This window comes from Gavia stellata, chromosome 13 (genome assembly GCF_030936135.1).
Source record: "Gavia stellata isolate bGavSte3 chromosome 13, bGavSte3.hap2, whole genome shotgun sequence".
Lineage (NCBI taxonomy): Eukaryota > Metazoa > Chordata > Aves > Gaviiformes > Gaviidae > Gavia > Gavia stellata.
Genome location: NC_082606.1, coordinates 9,408,486 through 9,429,504, shown reverse-complemented (window position 1 = coordinate 9,429,504; position 21,019 = coordinate 9,408,486). Strand labels below are relative to the sequence as shown.

Genomic DNA, 21,019 nt, shown 5'->3' with positions numbered 1-21,019 from the left:
ATGTTGACCATGTCTGTTTCATTTTCTGTGTATGACTATGACGGGATAGGGATATGCAATGCATTTTTTTTTTTTAAACTCCTATCTTTGCAGTGAACAGGAAGAATTTATAGGGAGTGGCAGAGATGAAAGGATGCTAAGTAAGTAGCAGCTTCAGAAAGGGGCTGGAGATTCTGAGACTAGGTGAAAGACAATATTGCATGGACATAGAATATCATGCCTCAATGTTTCGAGGGTACATGTTGATGCTGATCAGTGTTAAATGAAAGAGGGGTTAAAAACTGAATAGGTTAAAGATTCCAAATCTGACCAATGTGGCGGATGATGTATCTGGGAAACATTAGGTTAAATCTCTTTTTAGAATTTTATTGTAATGCAGGATGTGATAGTCACGGATCCTTTTCACAACAGTTTTAGTCAAGCTGTCTGCGTGAGTTTCTTTTGAAATTTCTGAATTGGCCAACTCATTACAATTTTGGCTCCCCAGAACAATCTGCTCACGGTATGTTTTGGGCCAAAGCATACCTCCCCTGAGGCCTTCAGTACTTGCTAAGTTGTCTGGCATAATTTCTGGAAACTTCTTTTATGTTCTGGTCACTTTTCTACAGGTGCCTGGAAATGAAGTTTTTCAAAGAGGACAGTGAACCCATGGAGATGTAATGCAGAAGAATGGCTGCTACGATGCGGCTTTTGGTAACGAGCATGCTTGCTGCCAGCATCTGCACGAGAAAGTGACACGTCGTTGTGGACCAAATGGAATATCTTACGGTATTTTGTGTATCTTTAAACCCTATGTCATGGATTATGTGGATATATCATCTTCCACTCAAAGTTTCTAGCTGCAAATACAAGCCTATGAATGTGAACCTTAAAACCTTAGGTCAGAGGGCAAATAAAAGGTATTGTGCTTGAAATTAAGTTTTAATTTTAATACAATTGCACATCAGTACAAGTAATTGTTAGCATAACTGCTTCCACCTTCTTTAGATCTAGTCACTTTTCTGATCAATGCTTATCAGCGTTGCAGTTGTACTAGCTGTTACTGGGTACCAATACTGGTTAAGAAGTAATGCTTCAAGAGAAACAACAATACTTTCACGATGTGTAAATAGGGGATCTTCCTTGTGACTAAAATATGTTAAAGACCATTCCGCATGAAAAGTATAATGATTTCTGTTGCTGGGTGCTTTCCTCTGAAGTGAAGTAGTATTTATCCATCAAAGGGAGAAAGTACATGTTTGTGTCCCTCGGGCACAGAGAATGGAAGTCATTGTGTTGATGTTTTAATACAAAGGGCTTCCTGCATTTCCGAGTGGCAAATATATGAATATTCATAGAATCACAAGGCCAGATGCTCATCCAATACATGGCATATATGGGAGAAAACCAGAGAAGAGTGTTCTAAGGCTCCAGAATCTCCAGTTTGTCTGTGCCTGGAGGTGGTCAGTCTGGTATCGCCCGCCCCTTCCTCCGGAAGATGTCACAGTCGGGATCTGGGGTGGGAAGAGTTGGGCTGGAAGGGACGGTCCGGGGGCTGGCGAGCCCTCTGTACAGGCCGCTGCTTTCCAAACCTGGGGGGCTGCCAGGCAGCAGCCGGGGAGGGATGAAGGCTCCTCCACACAGCGTGCCCGTCCTTGCTGCGCTCACTCTCTCCCTGGGGCGTTGTGGGTTCTCCAGGACTTTAGGTATCCCTTTGCATTGTCCCCGTGCTTTGCAAGTCCCCTTGCTCCAGAAGAATAACGTGCCACGGCTGCAGAGGTTGTTACCGTTCAAGTCTCAGGGAGAAGGGCGGGCAGCCCCCGGGTAGCTGGGTCAGGGCGGAGCGGGCCGCCAGGCCGGTGGTGGCGCCTCGGCGCCGCCTGGGGGCTCTGCAGGCCTGGGAGACGCGCGTGCGGCGGAGCGGCGGGCTCGCGCCGGCAGGGCACGCCCCGGCGCTGGGGGGAGCCGCGTGCGCGCGCGCGGGGCCGCCCCGCCGGTGTGCCCGAGCGGCTCGCGGGCGCGAGCTGAACTTCCCGGCGGGACAGGCTGGGTCGTGAGGGAGGAGGTGGAGCACAAAGGAGGGGTCTGTCTGTAGCAGCGGCGGGACCCGAATGCGGGCACGGGTTCTTCGCACGCCGGTTCCCGTTCCCGCACAGACACCGCCGGGCTGATGCGCCTTTAGCATCAGCCGTTTCGCAGAACCGCCTGTTCTTGCATTAACACACCGAGCTGCATTCGTCGGCATGTTACGGTTTTACTTGTATGTGTTTAAGAGGAAGCTGCTAACGAATGTTTAAAGCTCGATGTAATTCACACGCAATTTTATTTTGCGAAGTAAGACTGTACATTGATGTGTTGGAAGTATTTAGGCATCTTTTAGGGTACGTGAGTTCAGGGTGAGTGTGATAGAGTATTTTGGGGCACGTGCATTGCTGTCAGTGCTACGTCTCGAGGTCTGTGCTGGCGGTTTTGGATGCGGTGCGCAGGGGTCCCTTCCCGTGCGGTGCGTGTTTTTGTGGGTGCCCGTCGCGGCATCCCCAAGCGGGCCGGGGGCCGATGGGTCCCGCTTCTCCCCGCGCCGCCGCCCTCCGCCCGCCGGGCTCCTGCGCGGCGGTGCGGGCGGCCCCCGGGCCCCACCGCCGCCATCCCCCCGCCCCCCACCCCCCGCCGCTGGGGCGTCCTGGCGCTGCGCCCCGGGGCCGAGGCGGGTGCCCGTGGAGCCGCCGTTAGTGCGGCGGCGCCTCCCGCCCGCCCCCGGCCGGTAGCGGCGCGGCGCGTCAAGGGTTAAGACCGTGGCGGCGCTCGGCGCGGAGGGATACGGAGCCGGAGCCGTGAACGTGGTGCTAAGGCTCTGTAAGCAAAAAAATGTCTGCCTGAGGGAAACCCACAAGTTCCTTCCAGCGGGGGGGGGGGGGGGGAGCGCTCGGCTCGTCGCCTCCCACCCAGCCCGCGGCCCGCCCGCCGCCGGCCCGGCCCTGGTCACCGGAGCGTACGGGGTAGCAGGTAAGTACGGGCGGCGAGAGGCCGGGAGAAGTTGGGAGAGAGCGGTGGGGGGAGGGAAGCGGCGGCCGGGCGCTCGCAGGGGCAGAGGCGGCGGCGAGGGGCAGGGGGCCGCGGCTGGGCGGCAGCGGGGCTGCCCGGGGGCCGCCGCGGGGGCGGCGGGGAGGCCGCAGAGGAGGAGGCGCTGCTGGGAAGCCCGAGGGGCAGCAGCCGGGGCCGAGCGGGGGGGCGGCATGCCAGGGTCTCCGCCGCCGGCGGCGGGGCGGGCCGCGGACCCGGGGCGGGTTGCGGCGCCCGGCCCCGGGCAGGAGCGAGTCCCCGCGAGCGGCGTTCGGGGCGCGCGTTACCCGCCGCGCGGCTCCCAGCGCTCATAAAGGATCGCGGCGGCCGTAGCCCGGCCCCGGCGCGCCGGGCGGCTCCGAAACTTGGAGGGGAGCGGGGCTGCAGCAGCGCCGCCGCCGCTCCCCCCTCCCTCCCCGCCCAGCGCCCGCCGGGCACAAGGGAAGGCGCGGATCCCGCCGCCGCGCGCGCGCGCGCACGCCCCTCCGCTGCACGCGCATTCCACCCCACACCCCCCCTCCTCGCCGGCGGCGCGCGGGCCCGGCCCCGCGCCGCGTGTGCGCGTGCCGTGCGCGGGGGCGGCTCTCGCCCCGCCGCGGTCCCGAGCGCGGAGCGGCGGTCGCGGCCCACGGGCGGGGAGAGCGGTCGGCGATAATGCCGGGGCAGAGATGGCTCTGCTGAGGCACGTCCAGCCCCGCTGGGCAGCCCCATTGTTGCAGAGACAGTGAGTCACTTAATCTCTCGCTAATTCTCCGGACCTCGCCTGGGCCGCGGCTGTTTATTTGCTTTCCTTGCCTGGGGGGGACCTCGCTCCTGGCGGCGGCGGCCCCGCTGCGGCGTGACCGTGCCTTGCTGGAGGTGGGGAGAAGCGGAATGAGGGAGAGCAGGGCGCCTGAGGAAACTTGAGGAGAGTTGGTTAGTTTGGGGAAGCTGCTGCTGGTTCCCTCGGTCCGCCCGGGGCGGAGGGGCTGCCCGGGATTCCCCTGCCCCGCGTCAGGGCTGCGGGTGCCAGAGGCCCTTCTTCGCGGGAGGCCGCTTTCCCAGTGCCGGGGGTCGGCACCCGCCCCGCGGTGAAGTACTCCCCGTGCCTCTCTCCCTGTGCCCTAGAAGGTGATCGGAGGAGCGGAGGAAGATGAATTCCCAGCAGCAGAGGATGGCCGCTATAGGAACTGACAAGGAGCTGAGCGACTTGCTGGACTTCAGCGCGGTAGGATATTCTGCCAGGGCTTCTCACGGCTTCTGCGCGGTAGAGCGAGCTGAGGAGCAGGGGCAGCAGCGTGCAGGGCTTGCCCGGGTCCGACTGAGCCAAGTTGGACACCTGAACTTTGATGTAATGTCTAGACTTACAGATTTAATACTGTAATGCCAGCTGGGTCAATTGGTTTAGCTGGTTAAAATCGGGCTGACCCGGTGATGGCATAATCTAATAATTAACGTTTGCTAAGCTGGCGTGTGGCTCTGGTACTTTGGGTGGGTTTTTTCCTTTCTTTTTTTTTTTTTCCCTAAACAAACCAAAAGAAAATTTAACACCCATAAATAACAGCTGTTATTCATTGACAGTTTATACGGTCATTTTGGCTTAGAAAATTGTAGGTATTTTCTCTGTAATAGTTTACTTTTAACAGATTTCAAAAAGGTGCTTGATTTATAAAGATAATAGAAAACTACTTAAAAGCTGTCTTTATCGAGTGACTTTAAACTCACAGATCAGTAAGAAATATATTTTAGGCAGCAAAATTTAAGAGATGTAACTGTTTTAAATTGCCATAGTAGTAGTAGGTCTCCTTTTAATTTTATTTTTTTAAGTTGTTTCTGTTCACGTAGAAGAGATTTTAGTGGTATTAATAAATTGCAAGGAGTACTTTAGCTTATTGGTTTTATGGGTCTAAACATGCATCTTGCATTCTGTTTATTTTCCAGCAGAAAAATTATTCAAGTAATTGTTTCCTATTAACTTCTTTTAAAGTTTACATTAGTAATTTAGCACAGAGTTTCAAAGCCAATTTAAACACATCTTTTTTTTCTTGTTTTGCAGATGTTTTCCCCACCTGTTAATAGTGGGAAAACCAGACCAACTACGCTAGGAAGCAGCCAGTTCAGTGGATCAGGTAGGATGCATCTGAGATACATGAAGTTCACGTAACTAGTTCTTGATGTTTTAGCTTAGTCTTCATGTGCTCCAAGTATGGTAATCTTTCATTTGTACATATTCTTATAAGGCTTTCAGGTTAATTAGAGATGTGCTGTTTTGATCTGACTTCAGAACACATTTTGTTAACTTTAACTACAGTTTTCCTTTATATGCCTTAGACTACTTGTCCCAGTACAGTGAAGTGTTAAGTATCTCTAGTCATACTGACATGCAAGTGGTCTATTTATCTGCTATGTTAAAAATGAATGGCTTCTTTGTTGTTGTTTGTTTGATAAAATCTAACTTACCTGTTCAATTGAAGTATTTCCTAGCCCCTGTGTGAAAGGGGAAAACACTGAAGTAAAATGCCAGATATGAAATACTCCTGACTCAAGGATACACTTTAAAATGCAGTTCTTAAGGAAAACGTAAGGCTAATACAATTTTCTAGAACTGTGTAGTTCTCAAAGTCTTGACAAATCGAATTCTCTCATCTTGCACCTTTATCAGTGCATCTGGAAAACCAGTAACTGTATTTACATGTTGCATGCATTTTGTGGCTTCCATGTCTTTTCATTGAGGTCCACCTAATGGTTGTTTTCAGAGACTTTTAGGCTAAGCCTGTAGTAGGAAATAAGTGCAATTTTTTTAACAGATACTTTGTATCATTCTTGTAAAGGGTATATTTGTTACTACTTACAAAGGAGAAACTAAAGTAACTTTTTGATAATGTGTTCTTTTTTATGTATGCTTATTTTCTGTGAATACAGCAAAGAGATGTATTTGTTTTTATGAATACAACAAAGTGGTGTTTGTGTTTTTAGTTAAGGTTAATGAAAATAAATTTTCAGAATGCCAGTAGAGGAGTGAAGTAGTTGCCTGAAGTTGTGCAGTAGCACCGCCTGTTTTCTTCTTACATTGTCAAAGCTGTTACTTTGAGAGGCCAAATGACACCTTGCATTTTAGTGACACTTTAGAATTTTTGTTTTTAAAAGCATCTTAAAACTTGTGAATAATATAATTTTGCAAATTCTTCAGAGACTATCTGCCACATTTAATTTATTGAAAATATGTGGCAAATATTGTAATTGTAATGTGCTTGAAGAAGTATTTTACTTTTTTCTCTCCTAAAATATACGTGGTTTTGTCTTGCTCTTTGGAAGTATGTTAATTTTAGATTATTGGCAATAGTAAGACAGCAAATCCGTATACAATGTAATTAATTTATTTTTTCTTTTTTTTAATACAAATATTTAAGACAGTTGTTTCTCAAAACCTTGTTTTAAAGGACATTCAGGCAGCTAAAACTTATTGTGGGGAGCACAACCTGAGCATCTCGTCCCCCTTTCCCTTTCCTTTTCCTGAACGAGTAGAATTATTTTCTTTTTTAGTTAAGCTCTTAGATCAGTCTTAGGTAATGCTGCTTGCCCTATTTGTAGGTAGTGTTTCCCCTTCTTGCCTTGGATGGCTCAGAAAAAGGGAGAATGCCAGAATACTTAGCTTTTTGGGAGAAACAGCGTTGACTCCTTGAATTTCTTTACCAATATGGTATATTGCCACATAGATACCAATCACGAGCAATACACTGCAGTTGTCAAACAAGCTACAACCTCAGCTGAATTCACCTTGGAAAAGATAATGGTATATAGTTGTGGGTTTTAATTCAAAACATTTCTAGTTGTAGAGATTTACTGGTTAGTGGGATTATATGCCCTAATTCTTGCAATATTATGACCTAAACTTTGACCTAGGGGGATTACTCTGCAGGAGTGAGAGGTGATGAACTTCTATATTAGTTGTGTTGAGTCACTGTTATGTGCTGTAGAAAGACTATGTTAAGATCATTGATGAAGAATAGACATTTAATTTCTAGCACTCTGATTTAATTGTGATCTTGCTTTAATTTCAAGTGTTCTGTAACTTCTAGGACAAACAGTGTTTGAAAACTTTTGGTCTTTATACTACTAGAGGCCACTTTTTAAAGAGAAACATGAAAGGAGGAGTTATTTATTCCTTTGAACTATCTAGTGCGGAAAAGCACAGTACGCACAGATTCCTAAAAAGCACTTTTAAAATTTTTTGTTTGAGTATGGAATGATGCTACGTCTTACAGAGACTTTCTGTGATTTTGGTGGCAATTACAGAAATGAAGCTTGCTTCAGTATCTTTCCCATTAAACTCAGTTGTTTTATTTTTCTGATGTCTTTACAAGCATAATAAAGGAAAGTGTTTTCCTTTTCTTAGTTGGAGTAAGAATGTGTTTATTGTTTGTTATTATAGAGCCCCCTTTCTCTCATTTGAACTTAAACAAACAAATCTGAAAACACCTTCCCTGCCTGCTCCCCCCCCCCGCCTTAACCTATCAGTGATTCCAGATACAGCCTAATGGCCCCCATTAGGTAGGTGAAAATCAATTGCTTGTCTGCATGGCTCTTAAGATTTTATATTTCTGGGAAATCTGATTTAGAAGGAAGGAATGCTCATGATGCATTTTCCTTGCCACCCGCCCCCGGCCCCCAGTTTAAAAGGACGAATTAGTTGCTGTTCAAGGGAGGTTAAGTTCTGTTTGTTTTTCATGTGTGGCTTTCTGAAGTGTTGGAAATATTAGGGTGTGTGTTATTAATTCTGGTGTAACAAACTTCACGTGGTATAATTCTGCAATATTTCTGTTGATTATGCTGTAAAAATATATGTGTAACAGGGTTGCATAATTAAACCAGCTAATATGACTGATATTTATAATTTGTAGGAAAATACTGTCATGGATTAACATACAAACATAGTGTTTTGATTACAAGATAAAGCCTGGTGTTGAGGCAGGCTTGCTTTCTGCAGGTCAATCAGTTATGAATGAAAGCTGCAGAAGAAATAAGTGAACTAATCTGATATATCATAGTGTCTTATGACAGTAAGTCGTGTAAGCTCCTGATAAAGTCAAATAACTTGGTCAGACTACTGGTGAAAATAAACATATTGGAAAAGTAACCTGATACGTAAGTCAGTGAGTTAAGCCACAAAATATTCCTTGTCATACCTGTTGTAATTACCTCTAGTTTAAAACAGAACTTCCCATTCTTTTCTCCTCCAAAACCAACTTGTGAAGATAAAGCCATTTCTGTCTTAGAAATCGTAGAAGGCAAAGGTCGGAGATACTCTCTATTGGGCTTTTTAATCAGGCTTTTTTGCAGATTTTATTTAAAATTAAAATTTTCTGTGTTGCTGCTATGGTTAATAGCAGTGTTTATGATTTACAGTGAAATTTTGCTTTGTTTTGCTTTTGTCAAAACCACAAAATATATGCCAATACAAACCTGGATGGTTAGCCATTTTGCCCAATGCTCTTTATTACAGTAACTCCATTAATATCCAGTCACAACATTCAGGTGCCTCTCATAGGCAATAATAGTGCAGTTTTCCTATGGTTGCCAGTAGGTTTGATCTCAATTTCAATTTTTCCTGAGATAAAAAAATTTCAATCTCAGGTGTGGTACCCTAAAATAACGCACCCCCCCCCCCCTTTTTTTTTCTTTTGCAGAGAACCTCTTAGATGTTAAAGAATAATATATCTGAGACAATATTTTCCTATGTGGCCTACTGTCTTCAATTTTTGTAGCCTCCTCATTGTACTAATAGCATTATTTTTGCATGTGGCTGTGCACATGCTTATGCAAAGTATCGGTCAAAAAGCTGAAGTAAGATAATGTGGATGTCTATCAGAAAACCAAGTGGTTTGAAGAGGTGTACAGTTCAAGAGCTGTGTCATGCAAATATGACACTTCTCTTGCCTGTAAGATTCTTTTGAAGTTCCTGGAAAAATGAGTACCCACATTTGTGAGTGGACAGCATTGGGCAAACATCTTGTCTGTACCCAGACGTTGCTCATACTAGACCTAAGTGCAAAAAAGCTTCTGAATGTATCTGTTTAGATATGTTTGTATCAGTTTGGTCCCCTTTTATGCAAATTCAAGAGGCTGCCCTTTCCACTTCTGTCTACTAATGTATTGAGTTTGTAAGGAATGGATTGGGATAGGCCACTAATTAGTAGCTTGATGCAAAGACCATTTAGGTTGATAGCCTGCCATTAACCTGAGTGTCCCTAAATTAGGGCCATGTGTCTTGAGACTGGACACAATGGCAATTCTTTAGCATGTCTGTTAAGCTACCAAACAGTGTTTCCAGAATTAGTAGAACCTGACTTGATTACTGTTTGTCAGTCCCGTAAACTCTTATTTCCTTTTTAGTTTTGCATCAGTGGTTCCTTGTAAAACAAACAAACCAACCAACCAACCCCAACAGAAAGACTTGGGAGAGTTACCTGGATGGGCTATGTTTTAAATGCTTAGTTCATTAATCTACAGGAAATGTTGAAGAGAAAAGGCACTCTTAACTCTGACAGCCAAATCACAGCCTTGGGGAAAACTGCAGAAAGATGAGACTTTCTATGTATGCAAATTAGTGCTCCTAATCTTTTGAAATACATTATTTTTTCTTCTTTTTGTCAGAACTGTGATTCCTAAGAAGAATCAATTCTCTACCATTCTATGTGTGTTTCTGCTGCAGTCTCCCATTGAGGTATAGGAAATTCCTAGTGCCTGCTCCTAATACCTGAATTAAGGTGTTGATGAGAGGTCTCATGTAGTCACATAGTCTTGTCCTAAATGTGTTAGGTCATGACAGACTCTTTTAAATAAATTTAAAAAAAAAGTGGAAGGCCTGTATTTCAGAAATTTGATCTGTATTTCTGGTTTTGTTGTCAAAATATGTTATGATCCTGTGTGTTTTTGTTTGCTGTTCAAAAGAAGATAAGCTTATGCTGTGTTAAATGCCAGAACATTAGGTCATGCAGCTATGTGGCTTTCTTATTATTTTTATTTTTAATATCTAGTTTGTCCTCTAATTCCATTAAAAGTGAACCAGCAGACCTGGTAACGTAGTATTTCGTCTTGGGTCTGAGGAGTGCTAAATTCTGTCCTCTTCTGAAGAGCCTGGGAAGAGGTGTAGAAGCCTCATGCTTGAAAGCGGAAAGGTATCCGTAGCATCTTTCCCCTCTAGTTTTTTGTACAGGAGACCCATGGATTACCCTTCAAATGGGCCACATGCAAGTGAGATGAAGATTTCTGTCTGGATCCCTCATTTATTGCATTCAGAAACTTAGAAGGGTGATACAATGCTAGTAAATATGTGACTCTCCAGCTCGCCTGTTGGCAGCCTGTGTCTCACTTGCTGTCTGTTTTCCTCCTCCCCTTCCCTCGCATTTGGAAAGATAAATTATCAGATGCTTACTCCATGAACAGTCTTGGAAAGTAGGGCATATAAAAGGGCTAAGTAACGGCTTCCATATTCCTGTTTAAGAAAGAAGAGGAGGAAAAAAAAATGTTGGACACATGAAGGGAACAGATAACCCAACTTTAAAGCAGACAGTCTCTCGCAAGGTGTTCACGGTCATGTGGATATTGAGTTTTTTTGTGATTTAAAAAAGAGGGGGAAAAAGGAAAAGTTACTAGAACAACTAGGCGTTCTGAATCAAGCTCGGTGAGCAGATAAGTAGGCATTCATTCATCATTTATTGCTCTTCACTGTGGTTTCGAAATGGCTGTTATCACTTAAGGTGCTGGTATGAACCTCATGTCAGTTGGTCAGAAATTCCTTGCTGTCTTCCAAAATTTTAGAATTTTTAGTAGTGTCTGGCCTGTATTCTCTTTAGAGATAGACTTGACACTGTTAATAAGGGAAACTGTAACTTTTGCTGCATTGGCCTGTAGAAAGCATTCTTTCAAAAAGTTAATCTCTTATTTCCAGCAATTAGTTTTCCCTGGGTGAGAGCAGCGATGTGATCACTGTGTTTACAAGCACAGCATCTAACCTCCAGTCCCTATATAAATGTTACTGTCTCACAATGCAAGGAAGATCTTTGCAGTGTTATTTCTGGGTGGCTTTAGAAGGTCTGAGGTCGCAGTAGTGCTTTGTCCTTTCCTGATGTGGATGGGGCACCTCCCACCATCACCCTCCACCCCAGCCAGTATCTCTTTGATCTGCGAAATTTTTCTGGTCTACTGTAAGTGACGAAGAGTATCCAGATGCTTTGGAGCGGGGTCTTAATGGTATGTGGGAAGGAATATGTTTTGAAATTGCCTGTTGCTGTATTTTTGGATTTGCCCAGAGAGCAGTGTTGATATAAATGTAAACACGAGGACTAAAGGTTTGGCTGAAGTGGAGGAAGAATCCTGAAAAGAGACTGAGGAGAAATTACATGTTATCTGAGGAATTCCTTTTCTTTAAAGAGAAGTATAAATGAGATTCTTATGTATTTTTATGTTCTTTAATAGCAGATGAAATTGTACTCAGTCCCTTAATTACTGTAGAACTTCTGTTATGTCTGTAGCTTTTGCTAAGGTTTGGGGTTTTTTGGTTTTATTTGTTTGTAGTCTTTTTTTGGTCTTTGGCAAGGGAATTTTATGTTAAAAGTTTGTCAGTCATACATACATGCCAAAGTCCCCCTTCCCCTCACTTTCCAGCTGTCACACAAAGAGGACTTAACCCCTTAGTCATTTTGCTATCGGGTTGTTATGACAGCTGTTTGTCTCAGGTAATTGTAATTTATCCATAGTTGATTCTATAGATACTGTTATGATTTCTGTTAATCTACTGTATACTGTTCTATAAACTTGGTAAACTATGTTTTCTTTAAGTTGCTAAAGGTATAGTGTAATTTTTCATGGTTGAAAATTGTGTGTATTTATTTATGAACAGAAGGATGTTTAAGGCACTAATATAATAACATATCACCTAGTAAGATTGGAGTTTGTGGAGACTATTTTTAAAATTGAAAGATGTGCATAAAGTTGAGTAGTTCACTAGACCTTCTGAGGTGACTTCTCTTCACTGCAGAGATGTAGTTCTTTTGGTACTCTAGTGTTGAAGGATTATGTTCTTGGGGAATAGTACTGAGCATTTTTAAAGCTTTATAAAATTTCTTGTATTACCTATAGAGCCAGATGTGATCTATGTGATATAATAAATGCCTTCTATCTTAAATTTCCTTCAAAAAACATCAGTTCATCATATTTTAAAATTCAGTTTCAATAAATGACTTCACTGAGTAAAGTATGCTCTCTAAAAAGCTTTTTTTTAGAGGCATTGTCTAATTTAATGTGTTACACTTCAGAAGTATATAGCGAAGCTTGATTAGTTTTGTATGTTGTCCTGTGAGGAAGTCACTAAACTTAAGTAGTAAATAAAGAAATGGCACTATTTTCTTCTGCATGTGAATTATTTGATGGAGATTGTTATTGAACACTCATAACCAGTTTTAAATTATGAATACACCTTAATCACTTTTTTGGTTATTAAGCATTGTAAGAAAAGGGAGAAAAGTATTCTTACAGTGCATAATTATCATTCTAAGGACAGGAAATGTATTTTTAATCTCTATTTTTTTCTGTCTTAAGTAGTGATGGCCACTCCTTCAATTTGTCGGGTTTTTTATTAATATGAAAGTATAGAAGTCCCTAGTTCTACTGTATACCTCAACCTGATGATTTGGAAGTTTTTGTGGACTTTTTAAATACTACAATCCATTATTTACTAGTGGTTGTAGGGGCAAGGATTTTTTTTCCATTATGAATCTAAGATGAGATAATGATAATTTTTTTTTCATGTCTTGAATGAATGCCTTGTTTTTCTCATCTGTAAAACAAAGCTGTGTTTGTAAACACAACATTCCAAAACATAAAGGACATACTTTATTGGTGAAGATGTTAACTGAATACCAAGAATGATCAGAAAGAGCAGCTTTTGTTATATTTAATAATAACTCACTGTCTTCAGAGGATAATCAGGCTAAAATGTACCCAATCAATCTTTAGGACTTTGTTAGATTCTTCTTGTATGCTAGGAATGAGATTTTTTTTTTTTTCTTTGGAAGAAGAAGCTGAAATTGTTGTAAATGAAATAAAGTTTATGTTCTTTCTGATGTAATGCAGAAAAATCTCACTTGATCACATCAAAATAATTGTTGCTGGTGTTTTAAAGAAGTACTTGGAATGGGGAGTGGAAGAGGAAGAGAGTTGATATAAAGGGTTTACTTTACAGCCCTGTTAGTAGGGTAATGCTCTCTAGGAATGCTAGTAAAACCTTAGCATTAAACTAAGAAAGGTTTGTCTTGGACAGGGAAGTTGTACAGTTCCGTATTAGTGCTGTGGATAATTTCAAAAACTGCTCATGCTATAGAATTGTATTTAAAAAAGAAGATAAAAAGTGTATGTTTCTGGTATTACACACAATTTCTCTTTATTGGTAAGTGGAAAACAGGTAGATACTTTTACATGTAGCTGACTGTTTTGAATGAATAAATTTTTTTCTGAAGTAAATTGTGTTTATTGTAATGGACCTGATTTCTTGCTCCTGAAGTTCTACAGCAATTGCATATATTGTTTTTTGTAAGCATGTGAGATATTTGTTATGCTTTTCAAGTCTGCTTTTTTTGGTATTGCAGGCTTGTTTTTTTCTGTACCAGTTGTAGCTGCAGAAACAGTGGTATCTGTGTCTTTATCAGGTTGTTAGTTACGTGGACTTCTAGTAATAAGTTGAACCAATTGCATTTGCTGTTTTACTTTCCTTTGCATGAACAAAACTGCAGGGAAAATTTTGTTTGTGCCTTGTCTCTGAAAGAGCTCTTTGCTGCTGATGAAGGTGAAGCAGTGGTAACATGATAAAACTTAAGTTAGTCTGGGTTGGAGTTTTGTATAGAAGTGTATTCTGAGCCTTGATTTGTGAAAATTACATTTTAGATGGTGTATTTTTTCCCCTTTTTAGATACAAAGATGAATAGCAGAACTAATCGTTAGAAAAACATGCCTAGTAAAACAAAATCCAAATTTGGTCATTTCTAGTTGTGTACATTTTGCGGCTAAAATACCAATGAATATCAGACCATGAATGTGCATGTTCTGTGTGTTAAATGAAATTGAGTTTAAACCAAAGTTTACCCTTAATTCAATATAAACAAGAATGTGGTCCCTAGCATTACCTGGTGTCTGTATTTATTTTGTTTAGAGTGTGAGCAAAATATATTGGTAATTTTAATATGTATATCATTGTCTTTGGAGAGTGAATTGACTTATAGTCCTTCCGTTGTCTTCCATGTTCAGGTTTTACAGACAAACTCTTTAACATATTGAATGGTTCCAAGTCTTGCCTAAAATAAAACCTGAATGCACATTGGTGGTTTTTGTATGTACTATCTGCATTTTTAGTATCTATCTAAAAGTCCAAAATAAAATGTTTTTTTTACTTGAATGAGACAATAAGAAGGGAACGAGACAGAAGATTTGGCAAAACATAAAACTTACTGAATGTGATTCATACCTATTAGCATATAACGTGTGAGAAAAATGTAAAGAGTTTAATTTAAAATAACATTGCTTTGCAAATTTGATTTCTCTAGTTCTGTTGGAAAACTTTGTTTAAAGCCTAAAAGATGTAGTTAAATCCTTGATAAAGTCATTGAATTTTGCATTTTGCATGCTGCAGGGGCGTCTTGTAACCAAATATCTCTTGAATTTTCTACTGTGTTGCATTAGTGTTAGTAGGATGCTGTGGAGATAAATGCACTTCGCAGAATTCTGAAGTATTTTTAGTCTTCTGCAGGAGAATAGAATTCACTGTTTATATTTTTATTTTTTGTTTATTTGAATGCAAGATACTATTGTCTTGGTGTTATCCCAAGAGCTATTGTGGCTACTCTGTGAAATGATTAAACCAGACAGCTTTGCTTGTAGGACAAACATTTTTTTATATTGTGATATTTTGATGATTTTCAATGCGACACCTATCCTGTTCCAGTTTCTTTATGCAGCAACTTCATGAGTCATAATCCTTGCAAGAGAACACAGCTTAAAATAATCACTGATTGTTTCTTTGCAGTTCTATTCACTGCCCACTGCAAATAAACAAGAGCAGAAATGACAATATCATTTAATCCTTTAATGTTTGCTTTTGGCGTGCAAAACAGTCTCCTGTAATAGAGAAGTAATCCATAAGGAGGGTAGCTGCTCTTTCATCTTCCTGAATGCTAAATGAAGCCAAGGCTTTTATGAAGAGATGGTGACTTAATGAAGATGACCGAGTTTTGGAGTAACGAAAAGCTTTTGTACATTTCTAAAAATGATGCGTGGTGCTTACTGCAGCAGAGTTCAAATGGCTGTATTCTGTAGTATGTCTTTGCAAGATCAGCGCTTGTGATGCTTAGATGCAAGGTGATTGAATAGTATGGTAAATCAGAAATTTTTCCCTTTGGTTTTATAAAAGAAATGCACATCTCTGCCAGGTCGTTTGTATAAATGCATGTAATGTCTGACATGTGTTCTCTTCTCTGTTTAATGCTTTTATTTTGGTAACCTTGAAAATATCTCTGATACCGTATTCCCTTGCCAGAGGACAGTAATAAGCACACAAAAAACCGGAGCATGAACTTTGTCAATATTACTTGTGACAGGAACATCTGAATTAGATATTTTTCTTGCAAGTACTTGTAAGGTGCTGAATGTAAAAAGCTCCTCAACTCAAAAAAAACCCAAAAAACAAAACCAAAAAACCCCAAACAACCAAAAAACCTCCCAAAACCCCAAACCCCAATAAAAACCCAAACAAACCAAAACCCGCATCTTTCTTCCCTTTTAGTTGATCATTTCATTAGTTTATTTGGGATTTTTTCTTAATAATCTGTAATATTTTTACTTGCAAAGCAAGCTAGATGAGGCCTGATACTTCAAAAGGAAGCAGAGAGGTTTTAAAGGATGGGAGACCATATTCCCTCCAGAACATACTCCCCCAACAGTCTTTGAGGCCTTCATCAGTCAGTGAAAGGGCGTTTTATTTTTCCCTCTGTAAGTCAACCCCTTTAAAGTAGGAAGCAGTCAACTTCTATAAAAGTTAATTTAATCTTTTTTTTCCAAGATTTTAAAGAAGGATACGATTCTTTACAAAAAGTTTCTACTTGTATGTTAGTCTTCAGTATATAAGTGCTATACTGTACAACCAGAAGTAATCTTAAAGGTTGCTAAACTATTTTAGGGTTGCCAGGAACATAAAGAATGCAACCACGTTGTTAACATTTCTCATGGTATTACAGGAAAGATATATCTGACCATCTGGGGTGAATGAGCTTAGGTGAGCAACAACAGGCTGGTTTTTGTCTACTTTTTGAAAACTGTCTTGTAATAAACATGCAGAAATGGATATGTAACTTAAATTTCCTTCTTATCCTTTTTAATGGCTTGAATTACTGGCTAGTCCCTATGTAGTAGTATACAAACTCTTAGAAGTAGAAGAGTGATAGATATGGCATGGATACTTAAAACTCTACATGTTAGGTGCATAAATTTCAAGACATGTCAAGGCTGTGCATTCATGAATATGTTTCCGGGTTGAAAGTGAAGCGTTATAAGAGATTCCATTTTTTTTTGTGATGCAGTAAAACCAGAGTTTGTATTTATGCATGTCCGTTATACTCATTAAACCCACTTTATTTTCAAGATACTTGTTGAGTACTGAATTAATGGCTTCAATCATCTGCTTATTTACTATGTACTAACACTTCCTTTTTCCGTTTCCCCCATCCTGTTAGGGGAAATTGGGATCAGAGAAGAGGTAAATGCCTGCATATGGGAGATGCTGTGTAATGCAATTTATGCTAATAGTTATATTCCTTTTGGTCTTTGAATAGTCTGTATTTGTTTTATAAAGTGAATGGCATTTTTTTCTCCTAGATGCAGCTGTTTATTTGTAGGTAACTTAAGTGCCCTATGAACTATCATCAAAAAACCCTGTTTTGTACCTTATATTTCTGCAAGTGAAAACTGGTATGTATATGATAATGTGACTTGCACCACAGTGAGAATTCAGTCAGAGTTTGGCCATCTCTCATGTATGTGTCATAGGTTGTCTCCGAATTGGATACTGGAGAACATGCTGTTGCCATAGCAATGAAAGTCCTTTTGAAGGCAGGATTCTTGGCAGAGCTGTTGCATCCCCTAAAGTGGTTGGTGCATTGATCTGAAAGTACCTTGTCAGTATTAGCACATAGCTATAGTGAAAAGAGCGGGAAGTATAGATTTCTTTAAAAGAAATTATTTTCTTTTTTTCACAGCTCATTGTTGGTTGAACCCCTTGTTCATAAAGCTACAGCTTTTTAAAATCTTATGCTGTGAACAATTCTTATATTTAACGTACTTGAATGCATATTATTAATTCATATTATATTAATTATATTTAACATATTTGAATGCATATATAGATTGAGCTGTCTTAACAGCTAACTGGTGTTTATTGCAAAAGTATCACTGTATGACTTTCATAGTTTCCTACAGTACTTGTCCCTTTTAGTACTTTGAAAATATATTTTTAGAGAGTTTCCTCCATGATTCTGGTTACCACAAAACAGTTGTGAAAATATGCTACTTTATTCACAATGCTTTTCAGCTTGATGTTTTCCTTTTTTCTAAGTGAAATGGTTGCCTTGCTCCCGTATTATTTATATTACAGAACCCTAAATGTGACACTAATGGAGGAGAATCACTTGTGAAGATATATAGTTCTGTATTTATTTGGGAAATACACGTTATGTAGGATCCCTTTTCCAGCAAACATGGATAGATCTTTGTGTATAAATATTTCCTCCTCAGAGTGTGGTTTTCTTATCAAATTAAGAAAAGGCTGTGAATTTCTTATGTCCCATCAGGTGTATATATATTTTTTTTTTTTGCTAAGTGAGGTTTTTTCCCCAAGATGAAGTGTGTAGGCATTCAGAGGCAACTTATATTGTGCAGATATTCTAGGCAGCAGTAACATCCATTTCTACATGTGCTGTGAGGATGGAGTTGATTAATTTTTTCCTTATTTAGAGATCAAACAATTTTTAAACTGAGGAATATAAAGAAAAAGTGAAAACTTTTCTAAGTCTCCAGGAGACAATGTGATTAACACTGTACACCATATTCTTTCATGTGGACTGGGATTTCCATGTTTAAGAGTTCCTTCATTACTGAAAGACCCTCTAGAAGAGAAGAATTTTGATGTTACCTGTATAGCTTGCTCTATCCTTTGCAGCTTTTTATACAACATAGTCTTTAGCGTTATGACTTTCTCTGAAATAGAAGATGTAGATGAGAATTAAACAAACACTTCATTTTTTTTTTTCTCCTTCCAAGTGAAGTTAAGGAAGAATAAAATAATTAATACTTTATTTGTACTTGAAAATAACTTTCTACCTGCTGTAGCAGATGGGTGCATGTGCCATACTAGTGTTCTTCAGCTTGGGTTTTGTTTTTTAATCCCTGCCCTCTCTTGCCCATTTCTCAGAGTAGGAAAGAAGCATAGCTTTAGGTTGGCTTGGCCTTGGGAAGCGTTACTGAGCTGCTGCTCTAAGCAGTTTGGACAGGACTTGTTACTTACAGTTTCTGCATGTGTTGGTCTAACCTGGATAGACAAGTCGTGGTGTAAGTGACCTTGGCATGGTGACCAGATCCTGTACCAGGAAGAGGTCAGCATTGATTACACTGAGAGTGTGAACCAAGGGAATTAGGCTCTGCAAGGTGTCCGCTTGTTGTTGTTTTCCCTTTTTAAGCAAATTTAATGCTGCATCAGCGGACATGGGTACTGAAGCTCTCTAGCTATCCTTGGGAACAAACACAACATTAATAACCCAAGTTTCCTCTAACTGTTTTGCCAGTTGGTCTCAAGTCATGTTTGGGGAAAAAAGGTCTTTCACAGCTCCAACAAAAGTTCTGTTTAGATGTCTTTTTAGCCTTTGAGTCAATTGATACTGATTGAGTAGGCATTGGTTTTGGGATTGTGGCAATAGGTTCACTGAGATACATTGAGATAAGCTCATTAGTTCTGAATATGTAAGTATGTGTTAATACTGGCCTGATTTCGTCAGGCTTAGCAAAGATAACATTTAAAATGAGTTTAGTATTAGAAGTTAGGTATTTATCTTTTAAAATTCTAATTCTGAAAGAATTTTATACTTGGATGACTTATTCTAAAATGAAATGAGCAGCTCATGTAACAAGGTTCCGTCTTGAGATATTCAATACTTTTCAATATCCTCTGGTTTTGTCTCAATCTATGGTACTGTTTTATGAGATCCGTTAAATTATAGGGATATGGAATACTGAATTATGAAGTATTAGAAGTTAGGTATTTATCTTTTAAAATTCTAATTCTGAAAGAATTTTATACTTGGATGACTTATTCTAAAATGAAATGAGCAGCTCATGTAACAAGGTTCCGTCTTGAGATATTCAATACTTTTCAATATCCTCTGGTTTTGTCTCAATCTATGGTACTGTTTTATGAGATCCGTTAAATTATAGGGATATGGAATACTGAATTATGAACAAAATATAAAAATCTCAAAATGTGAATTTTTTTTGTCTTAATGACTTTCTAATGAAAGATTCCTATCTAGAAATTCACTAGCAATAGCAAATTCCTAGGACATATTATTACTAACTTGATACTTACTGCTGTTATTTTTGTAATTTAAATAAGCTAAAGCAGGCATTAATATCTCCATCGAAAACTTTTGCCAAGATTGTATTATTGTATAATGAAGAGAGGATAATCTTGAGTTTTAAAGGACATAGCTAAGAGGCAAAATTTCAGTTCATATCTTGCTGCATAGTTCGTATGTCCCTTTGAGGAACTGCTTTTTCTTCTTTTCTGGTTTCCTCAGATTTAAAATGAGGGCTAGTGTTCACACTGTAGAAGATACAGTAAGTGTTTTTTAACTTCCTCAGTTCAGGGAGATGGTGGACTTGGAATGGGTTAATAGGAACAACTTCATATGACCTAAGCAGAGTTAAATTAGCTGGCATATAAATTCAGTGTTAATAGCCACTCCCTCCTTTTGTATATAATTTCTGTCTCTGTCTAATTCAGTCTTTTACTTACATTGATAAAGTTTTTGGGTTTTTCTTTTTCAATTTAGTTCTTACTGTATCTACTGTACAGCTTTTTAAATATAAGTTCTGTTATTTAAAAAAGTGGAAATGCAAATTTCAGTCTAGGACTCATAGCAACATTCTAGAAACTGTTTCAGCACACCTTCACAGATTACGTATGCTCCTCATTTCTGTAAATTTTATTTGAATCTAATCCAAATAAGAAAGCGCAGATAAATATATTTGCCTGAATTTCTTCAAGGAAGAAAATTACTAGTCTAAAAAGGTTTCCTGATACATAAACAGAAGACAGCCCTGTCCGTAGCTATCCTTTGTATTTAATGGATTAAATTCACTTTGACAGCTGGATATATGTACCAGCGTCTAGCCTATGGCCATGATCTAATAATCATGGATATGGTAACAAGTCGTCTAAAAAGATTCAGTAATCAAGTGGGGTTTTTTGACAAAACCTACTCTGACTGAAACAAGAAATGAGGCTGTGTTAAATGTGACTGCATTTGTTACTCTGCCTGTATTCTGAATACTTAATAAATACCCTTTGGGATGTCGTAGACAGAACCTATGCTTTAACAGAGATGGAAAAGCTAATTGTGCTACAATAGTGTGTGTTTTAAAGTTACGAAACAAATTTGATCTAACCTAATGATCATGAAGAACTTCGTTTCAAAACATTAATTTCTCCTTCCCCTGAGGTGCTTTTTAACTTGTTTGTTTCTTCTGTCATAAAAATAGTTGTATACCACTAAATAGAGCCTTTTGTGAAATACACAATTCTTATATAATAATTCTGGTATGTGAGGGGAAGTTTAAGAAGTACTGATGAGTAAATACATGTCAAAGTGGAAGACTTCAAGCACTACAAGTATTTTGAAAACAAATA

At 40.2% G+C, this 21,019-nt stretch overlaps 1 protein-coding gene across 3 annotated transcripts in view; it reads left to right on the top strand.

The window, feature by feature from the left end:
* The first annotated feature begins 4,150 nt into the window (after positions 1-4,150).
* The window catches only part of TCF12 (transcription factor 12), a 174,126-nt gene continuing 157,257 nt past the window's right edge, over positions 4,151-21,019 (top strand). For all 3 annotated transcript variants that reach the window (XM_059823915.1, XM_059823914.1, XM_059823913.1), the window contains exons 1-2: positions 4,151-4,246; positions 5,075-5,147. In XM_059823915.1, the coding sequence (XP_059679898.1) occupies positions 4,172-4,246; positions 5,075-5,147 (148 nt within the window). In that variant the 5' untranslated portion in view covers positions 4,151-4,171. The remainder of the gene's footprint in view (positions 4,247-5,074; positions 5,148-21,019) is intronic.